This window comes from Neopsephotus bourkii, unplaced genomic scaffold (genome assembly GCF_033783945.1).
Source record: "Neopsephotus bourkii isolate Nb327-2 ecotype Australia unplaced genomic scaffold, CSIRO-AGI_Nbou_v1 NB_1526, whole genome shotgun sequence".
Lineage (NCBI taxonomy): Eukaryota > Metazoa > Chordata > Aves > Psittaciformes > Psittacidae > Neopsephotus > Neopsephotus bourkii.
Genome location: NW_026902002.1, coordinates 1079505 through 1107455, shown reverse-complemented (window position 1 = coordinate 1107455; position 27951 = coordinate 1079505). Strand labels below are relative to the sequence as shown.

At 43.8% G+C, this 27951-nt stretch overlaps 1 protein-coding gene across 12 annotated transcripts in view; it reads left to right on the top strand.

The window, feature by feature from the left end:
• The window catches only part of KALRN (kalirin RhoGEF kinase), a 513375-nt gene that overhangs the window by 160810 nt on the left and 324614 nt on the right, over positions 1–27951 (top strand). For all 12 annotated transcript variants that reach the window (XM_061370039.1, XM_061370040.1, XM_061370041.1 and 9 more), the window contains 2 exons: positions 1536–1610; positions 19407–19521. In XM_061370039.1, coding sequence (XP_061226023.1) covers positions 1536–1610; positions 19407–19521 — 190 coding nt within the window. The remainder of the gene's footprint in view (positions 1–1535; positions 1611–19406; positions 19522–27951) is intronic.

Below are 27951 nucleotides of genomic sequence, written 5' to 3'. Positions count from 1 at the left end.
GAATCATAGAATAGTTTGGTTTGGAAGAGACTTTAAAATTCCAACCCCCCTGCCATAGGCAGGGACACCTTCCACTAGACCAGGCGTTCAAAGCCCTGTCCAGCCTGGCTTGAGCAATTCCAGGGATGAGACACCCACAGCTTCTCTGAGCTAACTGTTCCAGAATCTCACAACCCTAATAGTAAAGAATTCCTTCATAATGTCTATCTAAATCTACCCTTTTCAGCATAAAGCCATTCTCCCTTGTCCTATTGCTACGTGCCCTTTTGAAAAGTTCCTCTTCAGCGATCAAATCACTGTGCCTTTAAAGGCTGCATGAGGCAAGAAATATCTGACAATATATAGGTAGTGCTTTTATTTCCATTCCCATTTTCAGACCCAGATGATCAGGTGTCATCTGCTGTGTTCATCAAGAAAGACATGGTGGCCAGAACAACATTGTCGTGTTTCTAGCCAGTCAAGAAAGCTGCTTAGTGAGCAGACTGTCTTGCCCTGGTACCATCCTTGAAGAACGGTGGTTACTGCCTTCCTGTGAAAGGTAGAAAGTAAAAACAAGGGGTTTCAAATATGTTTGATTCTTTGATAAGCTGGAGTAGATGTAAGACCATATTGAAGATCATTTGTCATGATGGGTATTCACTACCCAGTGATGGATGAGTTATTTTTCAGAGCAATTCAAAGATGTTCTTCAAATCCACCTTTTGTTTTGTAATAGTGCTGATGGAATAGCAGTGTCTGGCTTGTTGAGGAGTGATCCGTTACTGCTGGTCTTTTGCAAAGCAGAAAGATGCTGCTGGTGGCTGAAACCACTGGTAGTTCTTTTCCTAAGGCTTCCAGGAGACTAAAAGTCTGGGATTTCTTTGGTGAACTTTCAAGAGACATGAAATAATGTGGCACTGCAGGGAAGGCAAATGGCCTGTGCAGGTATATTTAACATGTAATCGAACAGCATGTATTACATCGTGATGTGCTGTGGCTTCAAAACACCCCTTACCCAGAGGAGAGTGTTGTCCCCACCTTGAGACCTTCGATTTCCTGCTGTGCTGTGTAAAGAGGAAAGGAAGGGGAAAAGCCTTTGTTAAGCCAGCCCCTGTGCAAATCTGCCTCAAGAGCTGATGTTAAATGGGTATGCACGTGCTGTAACATTCCCCGCAATTTTGCCTGGACTGTGTTCAAAACAGTGAAGGGAGAAGGCTCTTGACTGCGTCTGCAGGCTGGGCATCTCCCAGGCTTCATAGTATGGTCTGTGAAACAGGCAGTGGGGCTAAACCTGCTTACTTGGTGGGAAATTTGTTAACCTTTCAGAACTTCTGAAAGATAAAGTGATGAGCTGATTCTCTGTATTTTCTTTCTACAAACATGAATATTTATGCTAATACTGCTTGTGCATCAGACATTGGAGTCTGTTTCTTCGTGCTTTTCTGTCATTTGTAGGCTTCCTCCAGCCTGATTTTGAGAAACATGGAGTGTCCATGAAGCTGGGAACAAGAATATGCTCTCACCTAATGTGGCTTTCCTATTTTCTTGTTTTGTAGGTTCTTTTCGAAATGATGGTTTAAAAGCTGCCGATGTTCTTCCTATACTGAAGGAGAAAGTGGCCTTCGTGTCAGGTGAGGACATCTTTGCTGGATCCCTGCAGCCTAACATGAGCACCATCTACTATGTCCTGGTTCCTACAGTGCTTCAGAGTCACAGGGGAACAGTTTTGTGTTTGGACTTGGTATACTTAAATTAGCTCTTCTGTTAAGAAAAGGGCTGTATGTGGAACAGGGCTATCCAGTAAGACTCACAGTGTTGGAAACTAGCCCATATTGATTTTCTTCAGATTTTGAGAAACAGGTAAATGGGCAGCATGAGTGGGATGAAATGCAGCTTCTTAGCTCCCGCCCAGACCTGTGCTGCCTCAGCTTTCAGAACAGTTCAGGGATCCTGCTTTGGGTTCAAGGTCAGTGAATATCAGTAGTTCCTGTTTGTAGGAAGTGCTCAGACCTGTAAAACACTGGTGTTTCATTTGCAGTCCCAATCAACTTGCAGTTAAAAGTTCCATTCAGTTGCATTTACATAATAACTCAGATGCTCAAAGATCTGCCATCCTGTACAAAGATTTACAGCCTTCATTTAGGAGACAAATCTCAAGGACCTGGGGGTGGATGAGGACTAGACAATATGGAAATGTCTTTGAGAATGGTTTGGATGATATTGTTTCTGGTGTGAATTACAACTTGTCAGGGAGAGGGGGAAGAGAAAGTCTGAAGTGATTCTGATCTTCAATGAAGTCACTCAAATTGACAGCATAAAACCAGGGTATTATAAAACCAGGGCAGCATAAAACTGGGGTATTATAAAACCACAGACACACAGGACCAGTGTTTCTGATGATTGCAAACCATTAAGGCTGCTTTTGGTGATCTTTCCTGTTGCAATGAGAAAATCTGAATCAGTAATAGCTGCCTTTCTTGTTCACAGTCTTTGCTTTTTGTTTCCTTCATCTTCTCAGTAATGCTGACTGCACAGGGGAGTAGCAGTGAGGCTGTTAGGTGCTTGGACTCTTCCTCCCAGATGCTGGCTTGTGAGGATGAGACTTGCTACCCTCCTGAGCCATGGAGATGTCTTGCCAGGCAGGAAAAGCTTTCGCCTTCACTAATGGTTGGTGTGTGATGTCTTCCCATGTAGCAACAGTTAAATGGTCCAGGGATCACGAGTCCTGCAGTGACTTGAGCAAACTATTTGTGGCTCTAATAAACCCTATACTTTCTGACTCATGATGTGAAGATCCAGGACTTTGAGGGAAGTTTGTAAGAGGCCAAAAGCCTAATGTGAAAACCCAAGACTATCCCAACTGTACTTGCATGCAGGACTACTTTATCTCACACTGATTTTTCATTCTGAATGCCCTGAAATGTTTTACATGGTTTTTGGCTTTCAGTGCTCCAAAGATGGGAATGTATTCATAAAAATACAGTGTACCTGCAGAGTAGTTTACAACACAGAGACTGTGCTGAAATTTGGTTCTTGGCTCTTGCTGTCTCCCCATGGCAATGACTGCAGGATCATTTGGTAGTTCATGGAATATTTAATCAGGTCAGCCTGTCTGGATCGTTTACATAGCCCCTTCCACTGATGGTGCCTGCATTCAGCTCTGAGCCAGAGGGTCTCGCACCAAATCATCAGCTCATTAGACGCTGTCCTGGGCCAAGCTTGTGTTGCAGCAGGGGGCCGGGGGTGGTGGTGGTGGTGTGCGTGTGTGTGGGAGGGGGTTGGTGGCATTAAACAGGAAACACCAACATGATCCCCTGGGGTTTCACACCATGAGCAAGGGACAGCTCTCTCCATGTAGACTCACCAGCCTCCAGCCTTGTAACTGCTCAAAATGTGCCTGTAACTGACATAGCTAGCTAGCTAGGCATCATAGGATTTACACCTGCTCTTCGCTGTTGCAACAACTATGGGCAGCAATTGTCAGGAGCCTTTGCAGATAAAATGCTCTGAGCTGCTAGTGTCTTACTGCAATAGCCCAGCATCACCCTCCAGCCCAGAGTTTTAAGTCAGAGTTTACTGCTCAGTCTTCCCCTGGCATGTAGTAAAGCAGACTAAGAAAGGGATTTGAGCACTTCAGCCGATGGCTAGCTTCTTTTTAATTAAAATGGAATAACTTCCTAGAGTATGCTTTGAGCCCAGAAGATAAAATTTTTTGCCAAAATAGAAAAATCAAATAGCTGGACTTTGCAAGATAAAAAAAAAACCTGTTCTGTAGCTAGCACAGGCTGTGGGAGCACATTGTGTTTGTAATCAGGGTCCCTTGAAGAAAGGGAGAGTTTTATTGAGTCCTCTTCAGAGTTTAATACTACAGTTAATTTTAACAATGACAGTACAGTAATGATGTCAAGGGGGGTTCTCCATCATCATGGCTTGACTTCACGAACGAAGATTTGGGAAGGGCTTTTACCCACGCTTACTACAAGCGCGCTGATGACTAAGAAGGCCAATGTGGGATAGGCAAATCCGGCTACAAAAAGCACAGCAGAAGGTCTCCTTGGGTGGAACAGGTGGGACACGATTCTTCCTGTGTTGTCTTTTCTCCTCGAGACTAGTTCTTCGTGAGCTCTCAAAGGAGTCAGCGGCATTATGTATGGTGTGCCTCCAAGTCTCCCGATTGGAGGCCAAGGTGGACCACTGATGGTAGTCAGTATGGCCAAGGCTAAGGTATTGTTTCAGGGAGTCCTTATATCTCTTCTTTGGGGCACCTCTCTTGCGGCTACCGGTGGCAAGTTCACCATAAAACACGATCTTGGGGAGGCGGTGATCCTTCATTCTAGAGACGTGCCCTGCCCAGCGCAGCTGCAGTTTCAGCAATGTGGCCTCGATGCTGGTGACCCCTGCCTGTTCGAGGACAGTGACATTAGACACATAGTCAGTCCAATGGATGTTTAGAATTGTACGGAGGCAGCGCTGATGAAAGCGTTCCAGGAGTCGCAGGTGATGACGGTAGATGACCCATGATTCAGACCCATATAAAAGAGTAGACAATACAATGGCTCTATAGACACTGATCTTTGTACTTTTCTTCAGGTGTTTATTACACCAGACTCTTTTATGGAGTTTTCCAAAGGCTCTATATGCCTTTGCTATTCTGTTGTCTATCTCTTTGTCGATCGTGGCATCCGAGGAAATGATGCTTCCCAGATAGCTGAACTGCTGAACTGTCTTAAGGTCTGACTCGCCGATGGTAATATGGGGATGGCGATGATCTTCTTGGGGTGCAGGTTGGTAGAGGACTACTGTCTTATTCAAGCTGACTTCCAGCCCAAAAACCTCGGCCGCCTCCGCAAAGCAAGATGTTAAACGCTGCAGAGCTGCTTCTGTGTGGGCAACAAGGGCGGCATCATCAGCAAAGAGCAGTTCACGGACAAGATGGTTTAGGGTCTTAGTGTGGACCTTCAGTCGCCTTAGATTGAATAGGCTACCATCGGTACGAAATCGAATATAAATGCTGTCTTGTTCGTCGAGGTCTGCTGTAGCCCTTTGGAGCATCATGCTGAAGAAGATTGTGAATAAGGTCGGTGCGAGAACGCAACCTTGTTTCACACCATTGGTTATTGGGAAAGGCTCAGAGACTGCATCACCATACCTGACTTGGCCTTGCTGATCCTCATGTAACAGAATAATCATTTTGAGGAACTTGGGGGGGACAACCTAATCATTCTAAGATCAGCCACAAGCCTTTCCTGCTCACAGTGTCAAAAGCTTTGGTGAGGTCAACGAAAGTTACGTATAACCCCTGATTCTGTTCTCTACACTTTTCTTGCAATTGTCTGAGAACAAATACCATGTCTGTGGTACTTCTATTAGCCCTGAAACCACACTGACTTTCAGGTAGAAGTTCTTCTGCGATAGCAGGTACTAGTCTGTTCAATAGTATTCTTGCAAGAATTTTACCAGCAATGGAGAGCAGAGTTATACCACGGTAGTTTGAGCAGTCTGACTTGGCACCTTTTTTCTTATACAGAGTGACGATGATTGCGTCACGAAAGTCTGACAGTATTTTGCCTTGTTCCCAACAGCACACAACTAGCTCATGAAATTTAGCGTGAAGTGCTTGGCCTCCATGCTTCCATATTTCAGGTGGGACTCCGTCAACCCCAGCTGCCTTGCCAGTTTTCACGTGCTGTATGGCCTTAAGAGTCTCTCCCATGGTAGGGGCTAAATCCCATTCGTTTTTCACCGGATGTTGCGGAATGTGCTGGATTTCTTCGCCTTGGACTACACGATTAGCACTAAAGAGGGTTTGAAAATGTTCAGACCAACAATTCAGGATGGAGATTTTATCTGTGAGAAGCGTTTGGCCATCTGCACCAAGTAAGGGGCTTTGAACCTGGAATGTGGGTCCATACACTGCCTTCAGAGCCTCATAGAATCTTCTGTGGTCACCCAAATCTGCACATAGTTGAGTCTTTGGTTCTTTGGTTCTCCATACACCAGCAGAATTTATCAGCATGCACAAAATCTCAGCTGAACATCTCATTGTTTGCTTCTTCTCTTATCTGTTGTGGCTCACCAACTTGGTTTTTAGTCCATGATTGTCGTGTATAACACGAATCACTGCTGCTACCACCAATAATAATAATGATAAAGGAAAGAACAAGGGAAGAGAATACAGTACCTCAGCACCAGCGGACCGATAACTCACCCCCCCAGCCCAACCAAGCACCGACCAATACCTCCTCCAACCCTACAGTTCCCTAGCCCTTCCGGGTAACTCCCAGTTACCTCCTGGGCATGACGTGCTGTGGTATGGAATACTTCTTTGGTCACTTCGGGTCAGCTGTCCTGTCTCTGCTGCCTCTCAGCTTCCCCTCCTCCCTGGCAGAGCATGAGGCTCACAAAGTCCTTGGCCAAACCAAAACATCAGTGTTATCAGCTCTATTCCCAGCCTGAAAGTCAAAACACAGCACTGCACCAGCTACCAAGAGAAAAATGACTGCTACTGCTGAACCCAGGACAATGATTCAAGAGGAAAGCTGCAGGGAACAAACAAGCTCCTTCAATCAGGGACTATGCCGTGTATTGTGTTTCAGTGTTGTGGATGTTCCGCACCTGGACCCTTCAGAAGAGCAGGGCAGAAGAGCAGGGAAGTGACACTGCTGCCTGCTCCAGAGCAGGGACAACAGGACCTGCCTGCAGAGCTGTGTGATCTCAGAGGAGCACTCAAGCTTTCAGAAGTGCACTTAATTTCAGAGTTGAAATATAGCTCTAACTAGCTGGGCATGGATTCATCCAGCCTAAATACCGTCTGGGATTCTGTGCCTGGCGCTTCCCCTTGGCTGGCTCAGCTGGCAAGCGAGCAGCAGGCGCAGGGCTCTGCATCCACACTGCGCTGCAGGAGAGTTGAGGAATGGATAATGTTGAGATTTTTTTCCTGGAACTGGTTCTTGATTTCTTCCAGTGATCTCACATACAAGCTAGACTGAACCCGAGCAAAGTTCATGTGTATGTGTGTCTTAAACAGCACCTGAAAATCCCATTCCAGCACTCATAGGCAGAGAGATGGCCTGAGCAGTTGTGTGCACGGTGCATCCTGGCCATCACCATCTGATTGCTTCCATTGCTGACCCTGTGGAGTCAGATTAAGCAGGGAGTTGGCAGGGGGGAGGTTTTGGCCACCTACTTGCTGCCTAAATCCTAATAAAATCTTGGCTTTGCCTGGGTGGTTCACTGTGTTGCTTCCAGCAATGGAATGGCTTTGGGAACCATTAGGTAGTGAGCTACAGGCCAGAGGCTGATTTTTTATATTCTGAGGAGATGAGTGCAGAATAGAGGAAATAAAACAGGTTGTAGATTATTTTAGGTGGAATTTTTTTTTCAGTGAGAGGTGATGAAATATTTTGGAAGCTGGCTTATAGTCTTTCCTAGGAAATACAGATGCTGTTTTAGAAGAGTGGTTTAACTTGGGATGCTGTTAAGCTGCTTGATTATTTTTATAAAGATTTCCTATTGATTTGTGCAATATGGGAGAAAGTATATGAGACTCTCAGGAGAGAGAGAGGATAGTCACTTGGTCCCTTCCCATGCATGGACCTTTTCATTCAGTTAAGCTGTGGAAAGCTTGTTAGTTGACTAATGCAGTGGGTCTCAGTGAAAGCATTTCCCCTTTCCCTGCGTCCCACCCAGAAGAGTTTCCCAGAATCCTTCCCAGTAATTCCCAATCCCTGGTGTGCTCAGACGAGCAGCAGCACATGGGCTCCTGCACTTCTGCCTGTCACCCAGGTAGTGTCTGCTCTCCGCCGAGGCAGGACTACAAAGGAGGAGGCTGAACTGGTTTTTAAGAGTGGTTGAGCATGGAGGAATCTACAGCAAAAGGTTAAGAATTTAGTAAGCTGCTGCAGCCGGAGAGCTCCCAACACACATTCAGCAAAGTGGGAGTTTTTTCTATGGACTTTGGCCAAAAAAAGGCATGGGGCAGAGAGGTGGATGTGGTAACAGTGTGGCCATCTTCATCCTTCAAAAGCCCACCGTCCCCAACCTCCTGTGTCTCAGGAGCAGCCTCGTGAGCTGGGTCACAGCGACATCTGAGCCTGGTTGAGAAGCTGAAGGGAAATCAGACATTTGCCAAAAGGTCTTTTAGAGGAGGCATTTCAGGGTAAGTAGATCAGAAGAAAGGACAACTTTGCAATTAGATTTCATTGCATTTAGGACAGCAGGATGAATCAAAGAGGAATGCTCAGAGGGGGAGACAGTGACCTTCCCAAAGGTCACAGGTCACTCACTGCCACAGGTACATGAGACCACATGTGCAGGGGCATTTTTTATATTTTTTTGGGATGGATGCACTTCACTCTTCAATGAAGGGGTTGAAATGAAACCCCAGGACCCTCTGGGCACTGGAAGAGTTCAGATCCAGGTTACAGGGAGTCTTAAACACTGATTTGTAGACACTGGAATTTGTATTGGGTTGGGAATAGAACTAATAAAAATACTTAATTTTTGAATGATGTAAACGCTTTGTATTTGCACAAAAAGTTTTGATTTAAATTAAAAGTTTCCATTCTCTTTTTCCTCTGAAATGAAAACTTGAAATGAAGCATCAACAATTCTTCAGTATTTTGTTACAGAAAAATGTCTTTCATTTTGTACTATTCCCTGATGTAGTTTGAAATCAGTAGAAATTCCAAAAAGAGGAAATAGGCTATTAGAAAAACACAACATTGCTTGACTATTGAATTTTCCTAGTGCTTTTGAGCGATTATGCTTTCATCTGAAATTTGCTGCTGCATTGATTCGGTTTTTTCTTTGAAGAAGAAAATTAGGAAGTTTAGACTGTGAAGTTTCCAGGTCTTTTGATGGCATCTGGGCCTGCTGGGTTTGTTTTTTCTTTCTTTTCTTTTTTCCTAATTGTTTGTTTTTTTTCCTTTTGTTTTACTCGAGTGTTCTGTTTTTGAGGCCAGAGAAGAGCCTTTACCTATAGGGGTGTTTAGATCCTCACTGGGACTCCAAAGTTAAAGCAGAAATCAAAATTTTTCTTGGGATTTCTGATTTAATTTACTGCAACGTGCAGAACCAGTTGCTGTATTTCTTTCCGTATGTTCGCCTGTAGCCATGGACTAAATTAAACAATTTCAGTGGAGAATGTCTAGTCACTGCCAGCACTTACTGTCCTGGCGCTTGGACACAGCAGCTTGCCAAAATCCACCAATATCTCCTTAGAGCAGGGAGATTTCTCCTTTATGTGCTTCCTTAATTAGCATGTGTGAGTAGTAATGCAACCTGTGCTGCTTTATGGAAAAGCAGAATGGTTCTAGTGCCTAACAAAACTGGGGAAAAAAAATCAACCCAATCAAAATCTCTGTCCAAAAAAAATCCACAAAACTTGTGGGATCACAAGTCATTGATTGTGTTTCATCCAAACACACTGCACTCTGACCGCCTCCTGGTTGATGGGTCCCTACATCCTGTCACATAGGTATAGCTTTTCAATTAAGGATAGGGACTTCCAAGACAACAATAAGAGGAAGGAACTGTGCCTGTGAAGCAAGAAGGTCTACATACATCCTGTCCTGTTCCAGCGGACAGGGTTTTCTCCTCCTTAAAGATACAGTGAGATCCATATGTATCTCAGCAAAAGTCTTGTTTTCATTTATGCAGACAGCAGAAAGTTGTCCATATATAGAAATCAGGGCTGGGAGCTTATAAATGAAGACAAGGACCCAGGTAGGTGACTGTAGCATCTGAGATAATTAATCTGATAAAATCAACCATCTTGGTCATTGTGCAATAAGGTGTGTTCTTTTGTCCCACTAATGAAACTCATCACCTCTGAAAGCTTCTTCATTTCTGTGAAAGCACTTTGGTTCTTTGGCTTATGTTTGGTTGTTTTTGTAAGGAATCAATTTTAAGTGACAAGAAGCACAGAAATTCACAACTGGCCATCCTCTGTATAAGCAATGGTTGGAGTCTTTTAATACTTTTTTTTGGGGGGGGCGGGGAAATATAAGCTATTTGAAATGGAAATACTTTGATGGAATGTGCAATTTCAGGGATATTTTCATCTGCCATTGTTTTCAGTCAGCTGAATTTATTCTTAAAACCAGAGGGGGAAAAGACTTCCTAATAGCAATTATGTAAGTCCAATAGCTTGAACTCTCCTCTGAACTTTCATTAGTTTGAAGGATCATAGAATCATAGAATGGCTTGACTTGGAAAGGACCTTTAGATCATCTGATTTCCAACCCCCCTGCCATGGGAAGGGATGCCTCACGCTACACTATGTGGCCCGAGGCTCTGTCCAGTCTGGCCTTAAATGCTGCCAGGGATGGGGCATTTGCCACTTACTTGGGCAACCTGTTCCAGTGCCTCACCATCCTCTGCTTGGCTGTAGCTGTCAAGCTCTACTTAGCTCAGCTGTAAGTCTACTTGACTTACCTGCTGGAAATGTGGCAAACCTGAACAGCCAGTCATATTAAGTCAGTTTATCACATATTTCACTTGGGTGATGAACATCGGAAACTCTGATGTTGCCATTTTCTCTGTGTTTATCCCAAATGAAGAAGACAAATAATATGTGATCAGGGTGAATATGGCCTCTCTTTGTTTCTCCTTATTCTGTACAGCTTCTAACATTATGCCCAGTGGTATGAGTTTGGAATGCTTGTCAGTGCTGCCATCAGCAGCGTGACTGGCGTCTCCATGTGCTGTTTTGATCCCTTCCCTTCACCATGGGTGTCCTGGTTGCAGAGTGAGCAAGTCCTGTGTGGTACTTAGTTGCCAATTGGGGTTAAACCATGACAAGGAGCAAAAAGGCTTGCAGTGGGGTGTTCTGTTTTAGAAGATTTGGGGTTTATTTTGTTCTGTCTATTGTTTTATAAATATATACAGCTATTCCCATACTTCTGCAATGGAGGAGGTGAGATCAAATCTAAATTGCAGCTGCAGCAAAAGGCAGCAAGGTTTGCATAGATGTGCGTAAGGGTCAGCGTTAAAGAAGAGGGTATTGGTGCTTCCTTGGTATTTCACAGCAAAATGGCTTCTTCCAGAGGAAAAAACAGACAACTGTGGACTCTTGTCTGCAAGTCTTGCTTTCTGCACAAGTAAGCTCTCCCTTCATTTTAATGAGTTTCACTTGTCCTTGGTTTTGCTTTGCTGGGGTAGCGGCAAGTAAACATTCAAAATTAAAGAAGTACCCCAAAATACTTGCATAAATCTGTGAAGATGTATTGCAAGCCACAATAAGTTGTCTCTTCAAATCCATGCAGTGGCTCTGGGTGATTGCAGAACAAATCTACCTGGTGGGAAATGGGATCCTTAGTAGCTATGTTGAGCATCTCCTCTACAGCCTCTGATCTGCTCTGCCAAGGGATCTTCTGATGGGAGCATACAGCCTTGGTTTTGGAGTCATTAACCATAAGTGTAACACTGCAAATGTTGGCCATTCAGATTTGACTCAAGCAGTTGACTATGGGTTGCTGCAAAGAGCTACGCACTGGAGGATCAGGCCTTGGTGCCCACGTTGCAGCTCTGTAACTTGCAGGTGGACTTGTGGGAGCTTAAATTTCCATCACTGTTGCACTGGAATCACCTGCTTTGGAACCAGTTGAATTTGAAGGTGGTCACACAGTCCTATATATGACCCTTGCAACATATTATTTCCTCTTGAAGTTGGAGGATTTTTAGTATAGAGGTCTGTTCACATGAGGTTTGGTAGCCAGCAGACTCTCACACTTCAGCTGTGGAAGAGAAAGGAAGATAATTTTAAGACTCTGGATACCAATTCCTTGATACTTTGCTTTCCTAGGAAGTCTGTCAATTAGATTTAGAAATCCAGAGCATATTGTTTATCAATTTATTGAGGTGCCTGACATCATCTGAGCTCATTCTGTCTCCTAGTTCTCCTCATTATCATTCATTTTTTCACTTTTTTTTGGACTGGAATACCTTTTGAGAAGTATTTCAGTTCCTCTGGAAACTCACTTATGGTCTCAGCACAGTCTGCAGCATCAAGATAGATCAGCTTATGATCTGCAGGGGTCAGATGAAGCAGCATATTCATTTGAACTGCAGTAGACAATCTGAATGGAGGCCAGAGACACTGTGTACTATTCCTGTCTCCACTGCTGATGTGTTGCAGGACCTTAGGCAAGGTATTTGAGAGCCTTTACATGTGTGGATATTTGCCTGTGTCTATGGTTAGTCCTTGTGAATTTATGCTTATAACGTGCAGCAGGAAGCAGGGGGCTTGAATCCCTTAAATACAGATATATGTAAGCAGGCAACTATCATGGTAGAATGGCTGATAGAACTGGAGAGATGCTGCTTGAAAACAGAGCTCAATAAAGTCATTGTTGTATACAAGAAGTATGCTTTAAAGGAAACTCATAATTTCCTGTCCTAAACAGGATGACACAAAGCTGGAATTTCAGCTTTTTGCTTATTATGAGGGATGGATGTGCCTCAGGATTTGAAATTGGGAAAGCCTGTACACACAGCTCACATTAATACTACTCTGGGTTGGCCAACATCTTAATATACTTGTGGGCAGTTGGAGCCATCATTTGCACCCACCACTGGGAGGATTAAGATGCCAGTTCAGGCATCAGATCCCTGTCCCTGCCAGGAGAGGGATCCTGTGGCTAGAATCTCTTTCCTCTTCATTTCAAGCTTGAACAGAAAAGTGGTCATCAGAAGGTCATTGCTGCCTGCTTCCATGCATGCTTTCTGAGGGTTTCTTTAATGTTTTCTTTTAATGTGGTATATGTCATGTTGCCTTGTGCCATCATTGCAGTACCCCCTATATGATTACTGGAAGAAAAATCATAGAATCATAGAATAGTTAGAGGATCATAGAATCATAGAATAGTTAATAGGACCTTAAGATCATCTAGTTCCAACCCCCTGCCATGGGCAGGGACACCTCACACCAAACCATGCCACCTAAGGCTCTGTCCAACCCAGCCTTGAACACCGCCAAGGATGGAGCATTCACAACTTCCTTGGGCAACCCATTCCAGTGCCTCACCACCCTTACAGTAAAGAACTTCTTCCTTATGTCCGATCTAAAGTTCCCCTGTTTAAGTTTTAACCCTTTACCCCTTGTCCTATCACTGCTGTTTCTAATGGTCCCTCCCCAGCATCCCTATAGGCCCCCTTCAGATACTGGAAGGCTGCTATAAGGTCTCTATGCAGCATTCTCTTCTCCAACCTGAACAGCCCCAACTTTCTCAGCCTATCTTCATACAGGAGGTGCTCCAGTCCCCTGATCATTCTTGTGGCCCTCCTCTGGACTTGTTCCAACAGTTCCATGTCCTTTTTATGTTGAGGACATCAGAACTGCACACAATACTCCAGGTGAGGTCTCACAAGAGCAGAGTAGAGGGGCAGGAACACCTCTTTGGACCTGCTGTTCATGCTCCTTTTGATGCAGCCCAGGATACAGTTGGCTTTATGGGCTGCGAGCACACACTGAAGCTGGCTCATGTTCATTTTCTCATCAAGCAACACCTCCAAGTCTTTCTCTGCAGGGCTCCTCTGAATCTCTTCTCTGGCCAGCCTGTAGCTGTGCCTGGGATTGCTCTGACCCAGGTGTAGGACCTTGCACTTGGCATGGTTAAACTTCATGAGGTTGGCATCAGCCCACCTCACGAGCATGTCAAGGTCCCTCTGGATGGCATTCCTTCCCTCCAGCGTATCAACCAAATCACACAGCTTGGTGCCGTCAGCAAACTTTCTAAGGGCGCACTCAATCCCACTGTCCATGTCAAGGACAAAGATGTTGAACAAGACCGGTCCCAACACGAATCCCTGAGGGACACCACTCGTTACTGGTTTCCAGCTGGACATTGAGTCATTGACCACAACTCTTTGTGTGTGGCCATCCAGCCAGTTCTTTATCCACCGAGTGGTCCACCTATCAGATTGATGTCTCTCCAATTCAGACACAAGGATGTTGTGCAGGACAGTGTCAAATGCTTTGCACAAGTCCAGGTAGATGACATCAGCTGCTCTACCCCTGTCCATCAGTTCTGTAGCCCCATCATAGAAGGCCACCAAATTGGTCAGGCAGCATTTCCCCTTACTAAAGCCGTGCTGGCTGTCACCAAGCACCTTGTTGTTTTTCATGTGCCTTAGCATGCCTTCCAGGAGAATCTGCTCCAAGATTTTGCCAGGCACAGAGGTGAGACTCACTGCTCTGTAGTTCAAATAAAATAATGTAATCCTATTTCTGAGAGCAAATGCTGAATTTAGCGATGGTTTCTGTACAGGCTAGAAGAAAAGGAGATGGGAAGAACCACCAAGCAAGCCACTGATAGGAAAGGCCATCAACAAAGGATTTTTGAAGGAGCGATGCAAGACCTATACATCTAAATATTTGTTCTCTGTGCTCTGAAGAACACGTGTTTTTCTGACTCCTTTTTCCAGAGCTCTAATAACTAGACCATCTGCTTGCCTCTCCAAATCAGAGCAAAGCCTATGGAAACCCACCTTGAAAAACAATTAGAAATTATCAGCTGTTTGTTTTAACATTTAATAACTGTAATTAACAAACATAATGACATGTTTGATTATTGCATCCCATGTCTGTGAGCTCAGTGGGAGGCAAGAGATGGGACCTATTGATTAGAGCAATTGAGACTCTTTAATTCCATTTTTTTTAATTTTCTTTCAAAACAATATGCTGGATAGTTCTCTAAAGACACTGCATGTAAAATTGATGTTGAGATCGTGGATGACCTGGGGCTAAATTAGTCTCCTTGAGGTAATTACTAACAACTAGAGGCAGAGTTTCTGTATTCTTTTCAGTTGCTAACTTTTAGCACTATGAAGCTCTAACGCAGTAGACTAAGAGAAAAACTCATTTCTGTTCCTGGGTCTTCAAGTGACTTTCTGTGGGATCTGGGCTGAATTTCTTCCCCTCTCTGTACCTCACTATTCTCCTCAGTAAAAAAGGAGATAATAAAGAGGGGGAGTGGCATAGACTCCCTATACAGCCAATGCCAAAAGATTTTCTTCTTTTTTAGTGGCTGTTTCTACCTGTCTGAAGAAGGGATGAAAGTCCAAATATAGGCATATTAGGTGTCTAAAATTCAGTGGTGATATTATCTCATTTGGTCTGCCTAGAACAGCTGAGATTTTTGGTTAGAAAGTGCAGTGGAAAAGGTACATACTATTAGTATTTAGTTACTGAACTCTGGAAAAGTCTTACGGTGAATTGAACATACCGTGGTTTGTTCTGGAAGAAATTTGATGTTACTCCATATAGGCTCTTCATAAAACTGTAAATTATGCAGGCATTCATAAAAAGCAGGGATCGCTCAGTAATTTGGGTTGAATTTAATAATTTGGAAACAGGCAAAGGATTTTAATTTGTACAATGCACTTGTAATAATAATTTCACCCTATTCCTCACAGCATAGAGCAGTACTTTTATCACAAATGAGAAACATTTGTTTCTAAACCTCATATTTCTTGAGATTTGCCCCATGTCTCCTTGTTCTTCCGTGCGATAGGACTAGAAGGAGTCGGTCCAGGCATTTATTTATCGTTCCATCATCCAGAAACCTCCAACTGGGTCATCCTGTAACCTTCCTCCTTAAACAAGAATTAACCCATTTTCTCTGGTCTGGCCCGGTAACTTCTGACTCTGCACTACAGCCTCATTTATTCTGCTTCCCTGTGGACGTTTTAGATGAATTATTGAGGGATGATTTTTACCCTGAAGGAGAGACAGGACAGGAATGTTCTGGATCCTGTTTCCTTTCCTGTAGCTGAAATCCGAAATCCTTGTGCTATTGTTAGTAATAGGGTCAAGAAATTTCTGATTTAACTTTTTTTAGCCTACCAGAATTTAGTTTGTTTGCGGGAAGGGGGGGGGGAGGGGGGGCGGTGTTGGGGCATTTTGTTGGTGGTGGTGATTTGGGGTTTTTTTGGGGGGTGGTGGTGAGAGGGGGTCCAGAGCTCACTGTGGAACTGTAGGTGGGAAAGGGGTCCCTGGCCAGAAACAGTTTTTGGTTTACTGAGCTGAGGCAAATTGGCAGCATGAGAGTGATCAGGGCTGTGTGAAACTCATGGCCCTTCCCAGGTGTTTCATATACTGGCAGAGGATTTTAACTCTGGGTTTGGATGCCTACTGATCTCATCTCTTAGTGCTTTTCCACCTTGTAGAGATATTTAAATACTTGAGAATGGATGAGGAGAGGAAGCCCGACTGAATAGTGGGTAGCATGTTCTTCTGGGATGCAATTCAAGTTCAGGTCTCTGCGTCAGTGAATATCTGGAAGCTTTTGAAAGCCTTGGTTACATCGTGATATGATGGGAGATTTTTCAAAACCTTGAAAAGCTTTCTGTGTTGAAAAAATATTTCCCTCCAGCTTCATTTGCTACTTCGGTTTGCCATTCTATAGGCTGGCTTGCTTTTCTGTTGGACACATCCCACATGATATAATGGTTTTGGCATTGTTACGGTGCGTGAAATAATCTCAACAAAGGGAGAATGTGCTTAAAATGAGGACTTTTTTTTTTTTATAGGTCTGAAAATAAAAATTAGCCTATTTCCTTGTAAGTTGAATCCTTGTTAAATTACCCTCCCCTCCCCCATTCTCATGCTATGTGGTAGAGGAATAGATCAGCCAAGGTGACACCGAATTCCCATGGACATTCTCACCTTCAAGGTGTGAAGGCAAAGGCAAACATCAGACACAGAGATTTGGGTGGAGATTAGGCAGGACAGGTATTGTACTCGATATGTACCCCTGGCTGTAAGAGGGTTCAGAATAAAGATGACATCTCCTGTTTGCCTCTCTGTTGTTACCCCTGGACAAATCAGACATAACTTGGCTCCAATGAAGAGTTGCCTAGTATTGCCTTTAAGGTATACAGCATCCATTGAAAACTGCAGGAATTTCAGTGTTGATGTACTGAAATGCAGGGTAACACTGGCAGCTCTATCCATATAGATGAAGTTTATGTAATGGACTTTGACCTGTACAGTCTCCAGTGATGTAGAAAGCTCTGTAGAATCACAGAATAGTTAGGGTTGGAAAGGACCTTAAGATCATGTAGTTCCAACCCCCTGGCATAGGCAGGGACACCTCACACTAAACATGTCACCCAAAGCTCTCTGCAACCTGGCCTTGACCACTGCCAGGGATGGAGCATTCACAACTTCCTTGGGCAACCCATTCCAGTCCCTCACCACCCTCACAGTAAAGAACTTCTTCCTTATATCCAATGTAAATTTCCCCTGTTTACGTTTTAACCCATTACCCCTTGTCCTGTCACTACAGTCTCTTCATTAAAGAGTGCCTCCCCAGCGTCCTTGTAGGCCCCCTTCAGATACTGGAAGGCTGCTATGAGGTCTCCACGCAGCCTTCTCTTCTCCAGGCTGAACAGCCCCAACTTTCTCAGCCTGTCCTCATTTGGGAGGTGCTCCCGTCCCCTGATCATCCTCATGGCCCTCCTCTGGACTTGTTCCAACAGTTCCATGTCCTTTTTATGTTGAGGACACCAGAATTGCACACAATACTCCAGGTGAGCAGAGCAGAGGGGCAGGATCACCTACTCTTCACGCTCCTTTTGATGCAGCCCAGGATACAGTTGGCTTTCTGGGCTACGAGCGCACACTGAAGCTGGCTCATGTTCATTTTCTCATCAACCAGCACCCCCAAGTCCTTCTCCACAGGGCTGCTCTGAATTTCTTCTCTGCCCAACCTGTAGCTGTGCCTGGATGTAGACAAGATGTAGAAAAAAAAAAAAAATACATATGGTAATAGCTTTGCTACTTTTAGCTGCTTCTGTGTAAGTCTGGTCCTGCAGAGACACAGACGGTTTGTGCTAGAAGGTGAGCTTCTACCTATCATGGCATCAACTGAATGGACAGTTTCAGGAGAAAATGGACAAAGGGGTATGTTGTCAGATGGGAGCTGAATCTACAAGTGGTGTCTTTGTTCTGCAAGCAGGGGCAGCTGGAAACCTGTGCCTTGGGGTACGTGCTTGTATCTCTTCGCTTTGGTTTCTGGCTTGTCCACCTGCAGGAACTCCTGCCATATGAGCAGTTCCTTGACTCCTGATCTAAATTCTGCCTAGAGCAATTCTTTGTCCTGTGGTGATCCAGGATACTGTTTTTCCAAGTACACTTGTGCTCTCACATTGATCCAGCTGTTACAGCAGAGTCTCTTAGGACTCTTCATACTGAATGAGGCTTTTGCTTTTTAGGACCCCTACAGAAGTCATGCCCCAGAGAGCATGGGCATCCTGTGTTCTGCATGATAAAGTGCAGTATGGATCAGTACTGGAGATGTGTATGTCCCTGTGTAGCTTTTTCTTCTTGTTGGACAGGTTAATTAGTTCAGAGAAGCACACTGTTTTCCATTCTCAGAAGTGATTATTTCTGTTAAAGGAATTATGGTTTCCATTGGAAAACATAAACTCATCCGCATTTTTACACCTAATTTGCAAGGACCTTGCAGTTCTGTGCTAGCTTTTTGAACTGTAGTTTTGCTGTGACTTTTTCCTAGATAACAATACAAACGTGTATCTAACAACACACAGTTCCTGAAAAAATCCTGTGCTAGTATGAGAAGAAAGAACTAAACGTTAAGTGAGGCACTGGATTCCTGTTTCAAGCTTATTAAACTTTATTCATAACCCAGAATAAAATAAGGTGCTGTAGAATAGATTGTATTCATGCCTGTATTTGTGATTGTATAATTGAGGATGGAGTCATTTGTTTATGGTTGAGCCTTTTGCTGTAAAAGATGAAGTGCCAGACACTGGCAGTTTAAAAGGAGTAAATTTTAAGACAGGAAGGCTACAGGGAAAAAAGAACAACAACCCAAACAAACCAAAAGACATTCTAATTGCCAACAACACTCTAAATAGAAAACACAGGGGGCATGAACTCCTAATCAAATTTTCAATTCCTAATGAATTGCCAGATAGATTAGAACATCTTACAGCATCAACATTACCGGGATATATGACTGCTGACTGGCAGGACATTGTAAATTATGTCAATGAGCAATGCAGTATGCTGAGTAACAGTGAAAATACTGTCACTTTCTTGGTGTTGACTAGTTTCAAACTATCCCCACGGTAGGATTTCATTAACATTGCATGCTTGGATTGGCAGTTGTACTGGATTTGATGGGATTAGACAAAAGTCAGAAGAAATGCTACTAGCAATTCTCCTTTTCTATTCTTGGGTCTTTTTTGTTTGCTTTGGTTTTTAATCTTTTAATTTCCCCCCCCTTCTGAGCTCCAGCAAATGCAAGCATGTCTTCCTCAATGAGTCAAGCCTGAAAGCTACAGAGAGTGCATGGGCTCTTGAACGTGCTGTAATTTCTGTTTATCAATTCAGTGCACATAGTTTTTTTGACATGAGCTTCCCGCCTGATTTTCTAACAATCCTTTATTTTCCGCAGGTGGCCGTGATAAACGAGGTGGTCCCGTCTTGACCTTCCCAGCCCGCAGCAATCACGACAGAATAAGGCAGGAAGACCTTCGGAAACTTGTGACTTATTTGGCCAGCGTGCCAAGGTAAAGCTAGAAAGAAAACACTTCAAAGCTTAGGGTGGACCAGTGGGTGGGGAACTTGTTCTTGGCAGTTGCTGATTTCCAAGTATTAACATTTAGTACCTTCAGTTCTTGTGACGGAGGAACAAAAGTGTTCCCTTCCTCCTCCTGTGTATGCTCTCATGCAGCGAGGCAGGAGCCCCAGAGCGGAGGCAGTGTGAGCAAACCCAGGCTTCAGGCTCATGACAGCAAGGAGGAGCAGCTCTCGTTCCCCATGTGGCTGTTCTAAAGGAGTGGAAAGGGAGGAGAGTGCTTAGAGGCCTGCAGTTAAATATAGCTGGAGCTATATTTAAGCTGGAGAAATATTAAGCTATATATTAAGCTAGAGAAAGCGTGCTGTGTGCTGTTGCCTTTTAATGCCTTGTGGGAGGCTCAGGAGAGCTGGGGTAGGGGACTGTAGTGGCTGGCAAGGAGAGCTTGCCCCATGTGAAGAGGACGATCTTCCTGCTCCAGCACTTCCCAGAGCTCTCTCAAGGCTTAGGAAGGAACATGGGTGGATTAAGGGGGAGGATTTCAAAGGAAAGCATTTCAAATTTTTCTCCATGTAAACCAGCACCTTTTCCTGCAGCATTAGTCCCCATGTCACTTATCCCTATCCCTTTCCCAGGGGTGCTGGAGGAGAAGCTAGTTGCCAGTGCACATTTAGCTTTGTGAGGCAGTTGATAGGGCTCAGTGCCCAGGTAGGTATTTCTGTGCCACTGTTTAATGCCTCTGAGAGTACAAGACTGTGTATGTCCACATCCAGCTTCCTTTCCCTGTTTTCAAGCTTGCCAAATATCCTTACACAGTAACCACTGCACCGGTAACTTACCCCAGGTAACTTACCCCAGGGCAAGTGAGGGGCTGCGAAGGGATGTTTGGGGTTGCAATAACATATCCTGCGTCACCCAGGAGTTCCTTATTTTTTAAACCCAGGGTGTTACCAGTTAAACAGTGCTCATATTTTTGCAAAGAGTGTGAAGTTGGCACCTGAAGGGCAAAGGGATTGGCTGCATCTGGAAGTCAGGAGTTAAGGGTCTTGGAACACACTCGATTCCTTAAACATGCACTGTGCAGAGAACACAGGTCTCGTGTTTGGTATGGATGAGGGCTGTTTGAAGACTTATCACTTGGCTGCAGAGAGCAAGGGGCAAACACAGCTGCATGTGCCAAATCTGCCAGTGCTTCTTTCCTGTATGCCACAAGTCCTCTGGCAATGCATTTTTTGCTGTGTTAGACTTTTGCTCATCAAGATTTTACTAATAAGCTGTATTGGTTTGGTTTTCCCATCACTCCCCTTTTTTCCCCTCTAGCCACCTCTATTTTCAACCATATTGTGAGAGAGATTACAGGCATGCTGTGGGGCTGAGAGAGCAGTAGGTCACTCCCTGGGAGTGTATGTCCTAGGGCTTTGCAGTCCCGTCAGGCTGCTGCAGTAATGAAACTGCTCCCTTCTATCTTGTCTTTATTTTGCATGGTGACAAATACAAAGACATACCAGTGGTTGGGGTTGCAAGCAGTTACAAGAATTACCTTCTAACGTGTCAGCCTTTTCTATTAATTGCTCTTCCCTCATGGAGGTGGCAGCAATTGCAAGAAAAAGCCCTTCTGTTCCCCACCTTCACACAAATAAACTGATTAGCTCAATCTTTGATGCTGCTTTTAGTTGCCTCATTCTGAATCAGTCCAGCAATGATTTTCTTTGATGATGCAGAAACTGTGGCACAGAGGAGCATGCTGAAGGAGCTAATGCAAGACCCACTTGCTTGTCTCTCTAGAAACACTAGAAAAAATTCCTCCCCCCTAGTCCCCACTGCAAAGCCTTGTTCTGTCCTGATGTTTGAAGCTTTTGATGGGCATCTCTGGTTATATCAGAGAACATTCCTTCCTCTACAGCACAACCTTCCATCATGAAAATATGCCAAACACTTGAGACTGGGTACTCATGAAGCACTTCCACCAGTTTCTCAAGGCTCCTTGCAGATCGGTTCTGTGGAGACATTAACCAGAGTACTGTCTCCTGTTCGGGATACTACACATGGTGTGTGGAGCAGAAAGCATCAAGAGTGAACAGAAGCCTAGAAAAAGCACCCTATAAAGGAAGGATTAAAAGAGTAGAGGTGTCTCAGCCTAGAGAAGAGAGTGACAAAGGTCTTTGAAAGCATTTTGTGTTGCTGCAAAAAGATTCGTAGAGCTGGGACAAGAAATAAAAATGTTACACCAACGCAAGGGAAGCTTAGGCTGGACATGAGGAAAATATTTCTGATGTACTCATGGTAGTCCTATAGTAAGTCATCCGGTTTCTTCTTAAATTCCTCCGTAACTCTATAGGCAAACCTCTGGCACAGGTATAAATGTTACTGAGAGGGGATAATGAATCAGGAGGTGACCTCTTTAGGTTCCTCCAAGTCCTGCTTTGTGTGGTACCAGAGCTGTGAACCCACTGCTGTAGGAGGGAAACATGACCACAGGCTTTGTGGGTTTGGCATGTGAGATTGTGTGACCTGTGCAGTGTAAGAAAATACTGAGAACTCATTTTCCCTAAACATTTTGTTCGCTTCAACAAGGGCAACTGGCAGCGCTTTCAAACCCATTTACTTTTTGGAAACAAATATATGGAAGGAACGGTTTGAATTCCCCAGTTGGCTCCTCATTCATGCTTGTTCCAAGATGAGTGCTGTGCTGAGTAGCTACATCAGCCATACACCCAAATAAACAGTTTCATTAGCAGAGACTCTGAATAAGTTGTTAGGAGAAACTGCTCTGATGTTCAGAGTGTTGAAAGGGGAGAGTTTTCTGTGCTAGTTAAAAAACTAGAAATTCTTCCTTAGGAAAAAAGGGACTGTAATTTATCATATTGACACCAGTATAGTAATTCTCTCTTTATTCCCAGTGCAATGGTTCCTGAGTGAGACAGATTGCTATCCATACTGATACTATCTATCACTTAACCCTTGTTTTATATCTTAATGGAAGTGGCAGAGGTGGCGTATTGCTGGGGAGCTTTGAGCAGATGCAAGATTGGTGATGAAATATGATGATAGATTAGTGTGAGTGAAACCAGTGTCTTGCTAGCAGTTTTAAAAGTTTCTGATCTGACTTTCTGCAATTCCTTTTCCAAAACTTGAATAATAATGTGGGTTTTCTGAAAGCAGCAATGTGTGTTTGAGTTAGAGCAGAACAGTGAGTGCTTTCATGCAGCTGAGAGTTACGGTCAGGCAGGTGCCTGCAGTCAGTGGGGTTTCCTATATAGCTGAGGATTCCCACCTGGTGGTTAAGATATCAGATCTAGGAATGTGGTTTATTCATATCCCAAAATGGTAACCTTGCAGTCCATACTACCTGAGGTGATGTAGGGCTCCTGGAAGATTGAAAAGCCCGGTCCTGCAGTCCTGGGTTCTAGGGGAAGGTTGCAAGTGGGTGTCTGACAGTGTGGACAAATGTGGTCCTGGTTCAGTGCTGTGCACTGGTTCTTCCAGGCATATCACAGGGTCCTTTTCTTCAAACAGTTCCACTGTAATTAGTTACTAAGAAATGAAGATGCTATTCATTAAAGATAATTGCCACAGATGCCAGGTTCCTACCACTTTGTCATTTTCTGCTTGTTTTACATTTACGCTAATGCTTTCTGGATAGGCGAAGCTGTATTTCTTGTAAATCAGGATAGCTCCTATTTACATGCAAATTTAAATAGGCAGTGATGTTTAGAAATTTGGAGGGCGTAACTGAATCTAGGATAACATGGTGTTTATCATCAAGGAAGCTGAGGGGGAATTTTCTGGCCTCACTAAGGATGTTATTTTTTAACACCAGTGCAGTACCATCTATTCCGATAGACTTGAGTTTTGATTTATATGTGTGTAAATGAAACTAACACCAGGCCTATCTCCTCTGTGAGCCCTTTGCAATTAAGAATTAAGTTATGCGTAGGCTATATGAGGATAAAAAGGAGACAGAATATTATTAGCCTGAGTTATCTCCTTGCATGGTGAAGCGATACAATGAAGGAAATGTTCTCTGTCAGCTATAGTGAATCTTCTGGCTGAATACATCAATCTGTTTTGCAGCCAAGATAAGCAGTCTTCTGTGCTCGCTCCAGAGGCGGAAACCTGAGATGCCTTGGAGGCCTGTATTTTTAAAGACATCTACTTTTTATTTGTCCTCTGTTTAAAAACCTGCCCAAATAATTCCCTGTTCTGGGGAACATCCAGGGCCCATAACAGCAGTAAAATGTTTCCAAGGGACAGCCCTGTTTGTTTGAACAGCTATTCAGAGCTGCCTGATTTCAATGAAAGGTGTAAGGATCTGTAAAACAACTTCAGTGTCTCTCATAATTGCTTCAGTAATTGGAGCTTTATAAAACTAGAAGAACAATACAGGGGATGGCAAAATGTAGCAATACCCACCCACTCTTGGATTTATTTTAAGCTCCTCTCTGATGACCTGTGGTATTGTGTATATTAGCTTCTCTGGACAGGAGTAGTGTGAAACTCATTTTGCTGATTGATAGGAATTAAACCCTAGGGCTCCACCTTCTCTTACATGATCCTAGCACAAAAAGAAAAAAAGCTTTTGAAGATCTTTTTTTTATTTTCCAGAGGCTATTGTAGATCTGCAAAAATAACTATGTGTTTTAAAAAGAACACCAGGGACTTCATACTATTTTTAATAACTAAATATCTAGTGCCATCTATAAGATAATTATTCCATCATACACTTGTATGAAAATGCTGCAGTTAAAATGAAGCGAAGCTGGTGAGGCTAATGGGGGATTAGTATTTTTTTTCAGATATTTCTTTTTTTTAAATGAAAAGTGCCTTTTGGAGGAAACAGCTCAGGAGTATATAACTCACATGAATGCTAGCGAATTTAAGAGCCCTTTACCACTCAATAGACAGTTCAGATCCAGCCACCATTTTACGTGGTATTAGTATATGATGTTATTATCGACAGCTGTTAAGGATTGGGGGAGTTATGTAGAAATAGTTGGTGGTTTCACCTGGTCCTGCTAAAAACTGTCTGACCACATCACATGCTTACTGTGTGTCCCTTTACTGAACACCTCAGGACCAAGTTATGTGTTTACCTCTTGTGGAGATCAGCTCTTCAAAAGAGGGTCTCTGATTTTCCTCCAGCTGTGATAACAATCTGGTAACAATCTGTTGAGGCATTTCATTCCTAGATAAGTGGACAGTAGCTGTTACTGACTTTGAAATTCTGCAGGAAGTGTCTACAGCTGCCAACCCAGCAAGCTCCTGTTTACCAGAAGCTGCTAGAAAATGTGGACTTCCTAGAAGTACAGAGGGAGCAGAGAGAGCCATCAGAGCCTTGGGAGCAGGAGTCATGAGAAAAGATTGATGGTGTTGGGGATGCTTATGTTAAGACAGGAAAAGAAAAAGTTACATGATTACAATCCAGTATCCAAGACTGAGCTGAAGGAAGCAAGTCGGTCTCAGTGTACATGGCAAACGGGACTAAAAGAAAAGGCTTGAAATCATAAAGTGAAAAAATGAAGCAGGTTTCTGTAGCATTTCCATCTTGGAGATGCTGTTAGGAGGTGTATAAGGAATGAGTCAGGTATTGTCGCATTTGTCTTGCAGCAGACGGCTGAAAGCAAGAGTCTCCATCTCTTGCAGCACAGTTTTGTATAAATCTGTGTTTGGTTTGTTTGGGTCTTTTTTTCAATAGGTGCAAGATTTTCATTTCTCATGCTTGTTTATTTTTAATTCCTGGATTTTCATTTTTAATTTTTTTTTTAAATTAGCCCAAACCTGAGGTAAATGGGGGCTTTCCAGTTTCCCAAGTACTTCCTGCTTTCGTTCCCTGTTGCTCTTTTCCTGGATAGTGTATGGACCAATGTTACACAGCTCTGGACCTAAAGCAAATGACCTCTAGTCCTCTCCCCTCCAAAGGAGCTGTGAGCTCTCTCAGACTGGTTCCAGTTGAGTTGGCTGCTGTTCTGCCTTCCAGCTGGATAACAGTACAAGTGTTTTCGACTGGTTTTGTGATGAACAACACAAATAGCATGATACAACTTTGTAGTTAATGGACTGTGAATTGTACAGCTCATGTAGCCTTTTTCTTCTAAAGACTAATAAAAGGCAGGGTAAGCTGGGCTCTGCACATCAACTCTACTAGTGATCATCAATATATTTTACTTGGTCTAGCAGAAGTATCCCTCATCTCTCTATTGTAAAATGGAGGCAAATGAGAGTAACATAATGTCAATATCGAGACAAACTCATACGCAGATTTGATTGTCTTGTTTCAGAACCTGAGTTCAGGGACTCAAATAAACAAATGAAATGAAGGTTGATGTTATTTCAAGGCTGAATTCTTTATTTGAAAGAAATTTCTTAAAGGACATAAAATACTTTGCAGATCCCTTTGTAGGTTGTCTGTCTTATATCAAAAAATATCTGCACCATTTTTGGAAGACCTGAAAATCTGTTACTGGTTGTTGTTTTTTTTTTCACACTGACTTCTTCAATATTTCTATATTCTTAAGTAGCAGCTTGCTCCATTTTATTATCTATTAATTGTATTTCAATAAATAAGTGAAATTACTGATTGCCTCATGCGGAGACACTATGATTTCAACTTGCCATTGTGTTTTTAAGCATTCTATTCAACACTCAATATCTGCTTAATTTTAGAATATAAATCTGCAGTTGAAAATGGTTAATGTGAAGGAATCCCTCATTTATTGTGTCTGAATTGTTTCCAAGGCAATTGTTCCTTTCTACAGAGAAGAGGAGGCAGTCCAGTTTTCTCTTACTGCCAACCATGCAGGCTCATGCTAAGATTTCAAAGTCATATTGGGTTCTTTTTAGTTCATCTAACGTGTTTAATATAAAGATTCTAAAGTGGGTTACTCATTTGAAGATTTAGGATTGCAGAGGTAGCCCTACTGGCCAAGTTTTATGCACAAAGAAAATGCACAGGTCTGGAAGAGAAGCTCCTTTTTCCAGTACTGTGCTGCATTTCCAGCCCAGTGAGAGCTCAGTCATGCCTTCTTCAGTGGAGTCAGCGGAAAGGGCCCAACAGGGAGGACAGATGCCATGAAATAAAAGGTCACTGTTTTACTTTGTGTTCTTCCCACCCAGCAAATCAAGTGTCTGTACCCAGTTCATGTCCAGTGCCTTTTGGTTCTGCTGGTTTGGCCTTTCTTGCTCCAGCCCTGCCCTACCCTACCAGCTGCAGGCTGTTCTTCCTCATCACAGGGAGTGCAGTCAGGCTGCAAGTTCAGAGCAGCCAGAAGGATAGCAGCAAGTGGAGTCTCTCTCCACAGCCCCCATTTTCCTAGGTACACTACACAGAAAATAGACAACAGGCTACTGCTGTTGGGCCATAGTTTCACAGCATCACTGCACTTGACTTCTCTCTTTTTCAGTAAGACAGGAGGGACCAGAGGGCTCCTAAAACCCTCTGAGCAGAGGTAGAGATGCCTGTGTCAGTGCTTCCCAGCAAAGGCATGGTCAAGGGGGCTGACCTGGAAATAGCAACCTCCTTTAGGTATGGTGACCCCATGCAGCGGCATCACCTGAGCCACCTCAAGGTGTCCTGTGGTGTTGATGGCACAGGGGTCTGCTCTTTGCTGAGTCACTGAGAAAAACCCAGCTGTCTTAACGAGGGAGCCTCAGCTGCTGCTTGGCTCCCTGGGACAAGCTAGGTGATGCTGATCCCTGGCTTTCCCACATAGGATGAGTGCTTGTCCTGTGCAGCCACTCCCTGGGTCATTGTATTTCTGTTAGCAACGTTGTGGGTAGTGTCTGACTGCATTTCCAACAGAGGGCTTGGGCTTGGAGAGATTCTGCTCGGATTTCTCCAAATCTGGAGCAAACAGCAAAACATGCCCCCTTCCCATGCACATCACCACTGTGAGAATGCAGGAGCCACTGTGACCAAATGACACCCGATGGCGCCAGCAGGGTCTGGAGCCTGATCCCATCCCCTGACCTGTCTCACGTAGAGCTGCACTGCTGCATTCTGCTTTTTGAGCTCTGTCCAAACCCTCAATCTGGGGATTAGATCAGCATTGTTCCTCCTTGCTAAATAGCTTTTACATGTTGATTGTACCAGCATCTGCTGCCTGGGAGAAGGAGGTGAGGTGATGGAGAAAAGGCAAAAACTTGTAAACTAGGATATATCCTGTACCCGTTCAGTGGTGAGGGAGCTAGTAGGCACCACAGTCTGCTGTAAATTTTATGCAGAGCATCATTTTCTCCATCCTCTTCCTCAGTGGCTCTCTGACAAGTGGTTTGTGAGTCTCTGCAGCACACTTTGCTGTTCTGCCCTCTCAGGCCTTTTCTATGCTTGTGCTGATTAAAGCTGCTGCATGCTCCTCGTGGGCTTTTTAACCATCAGATCTGTCACTCCACAGTACTCCAAGAGGTCCAGCAGTGACTGGAGACT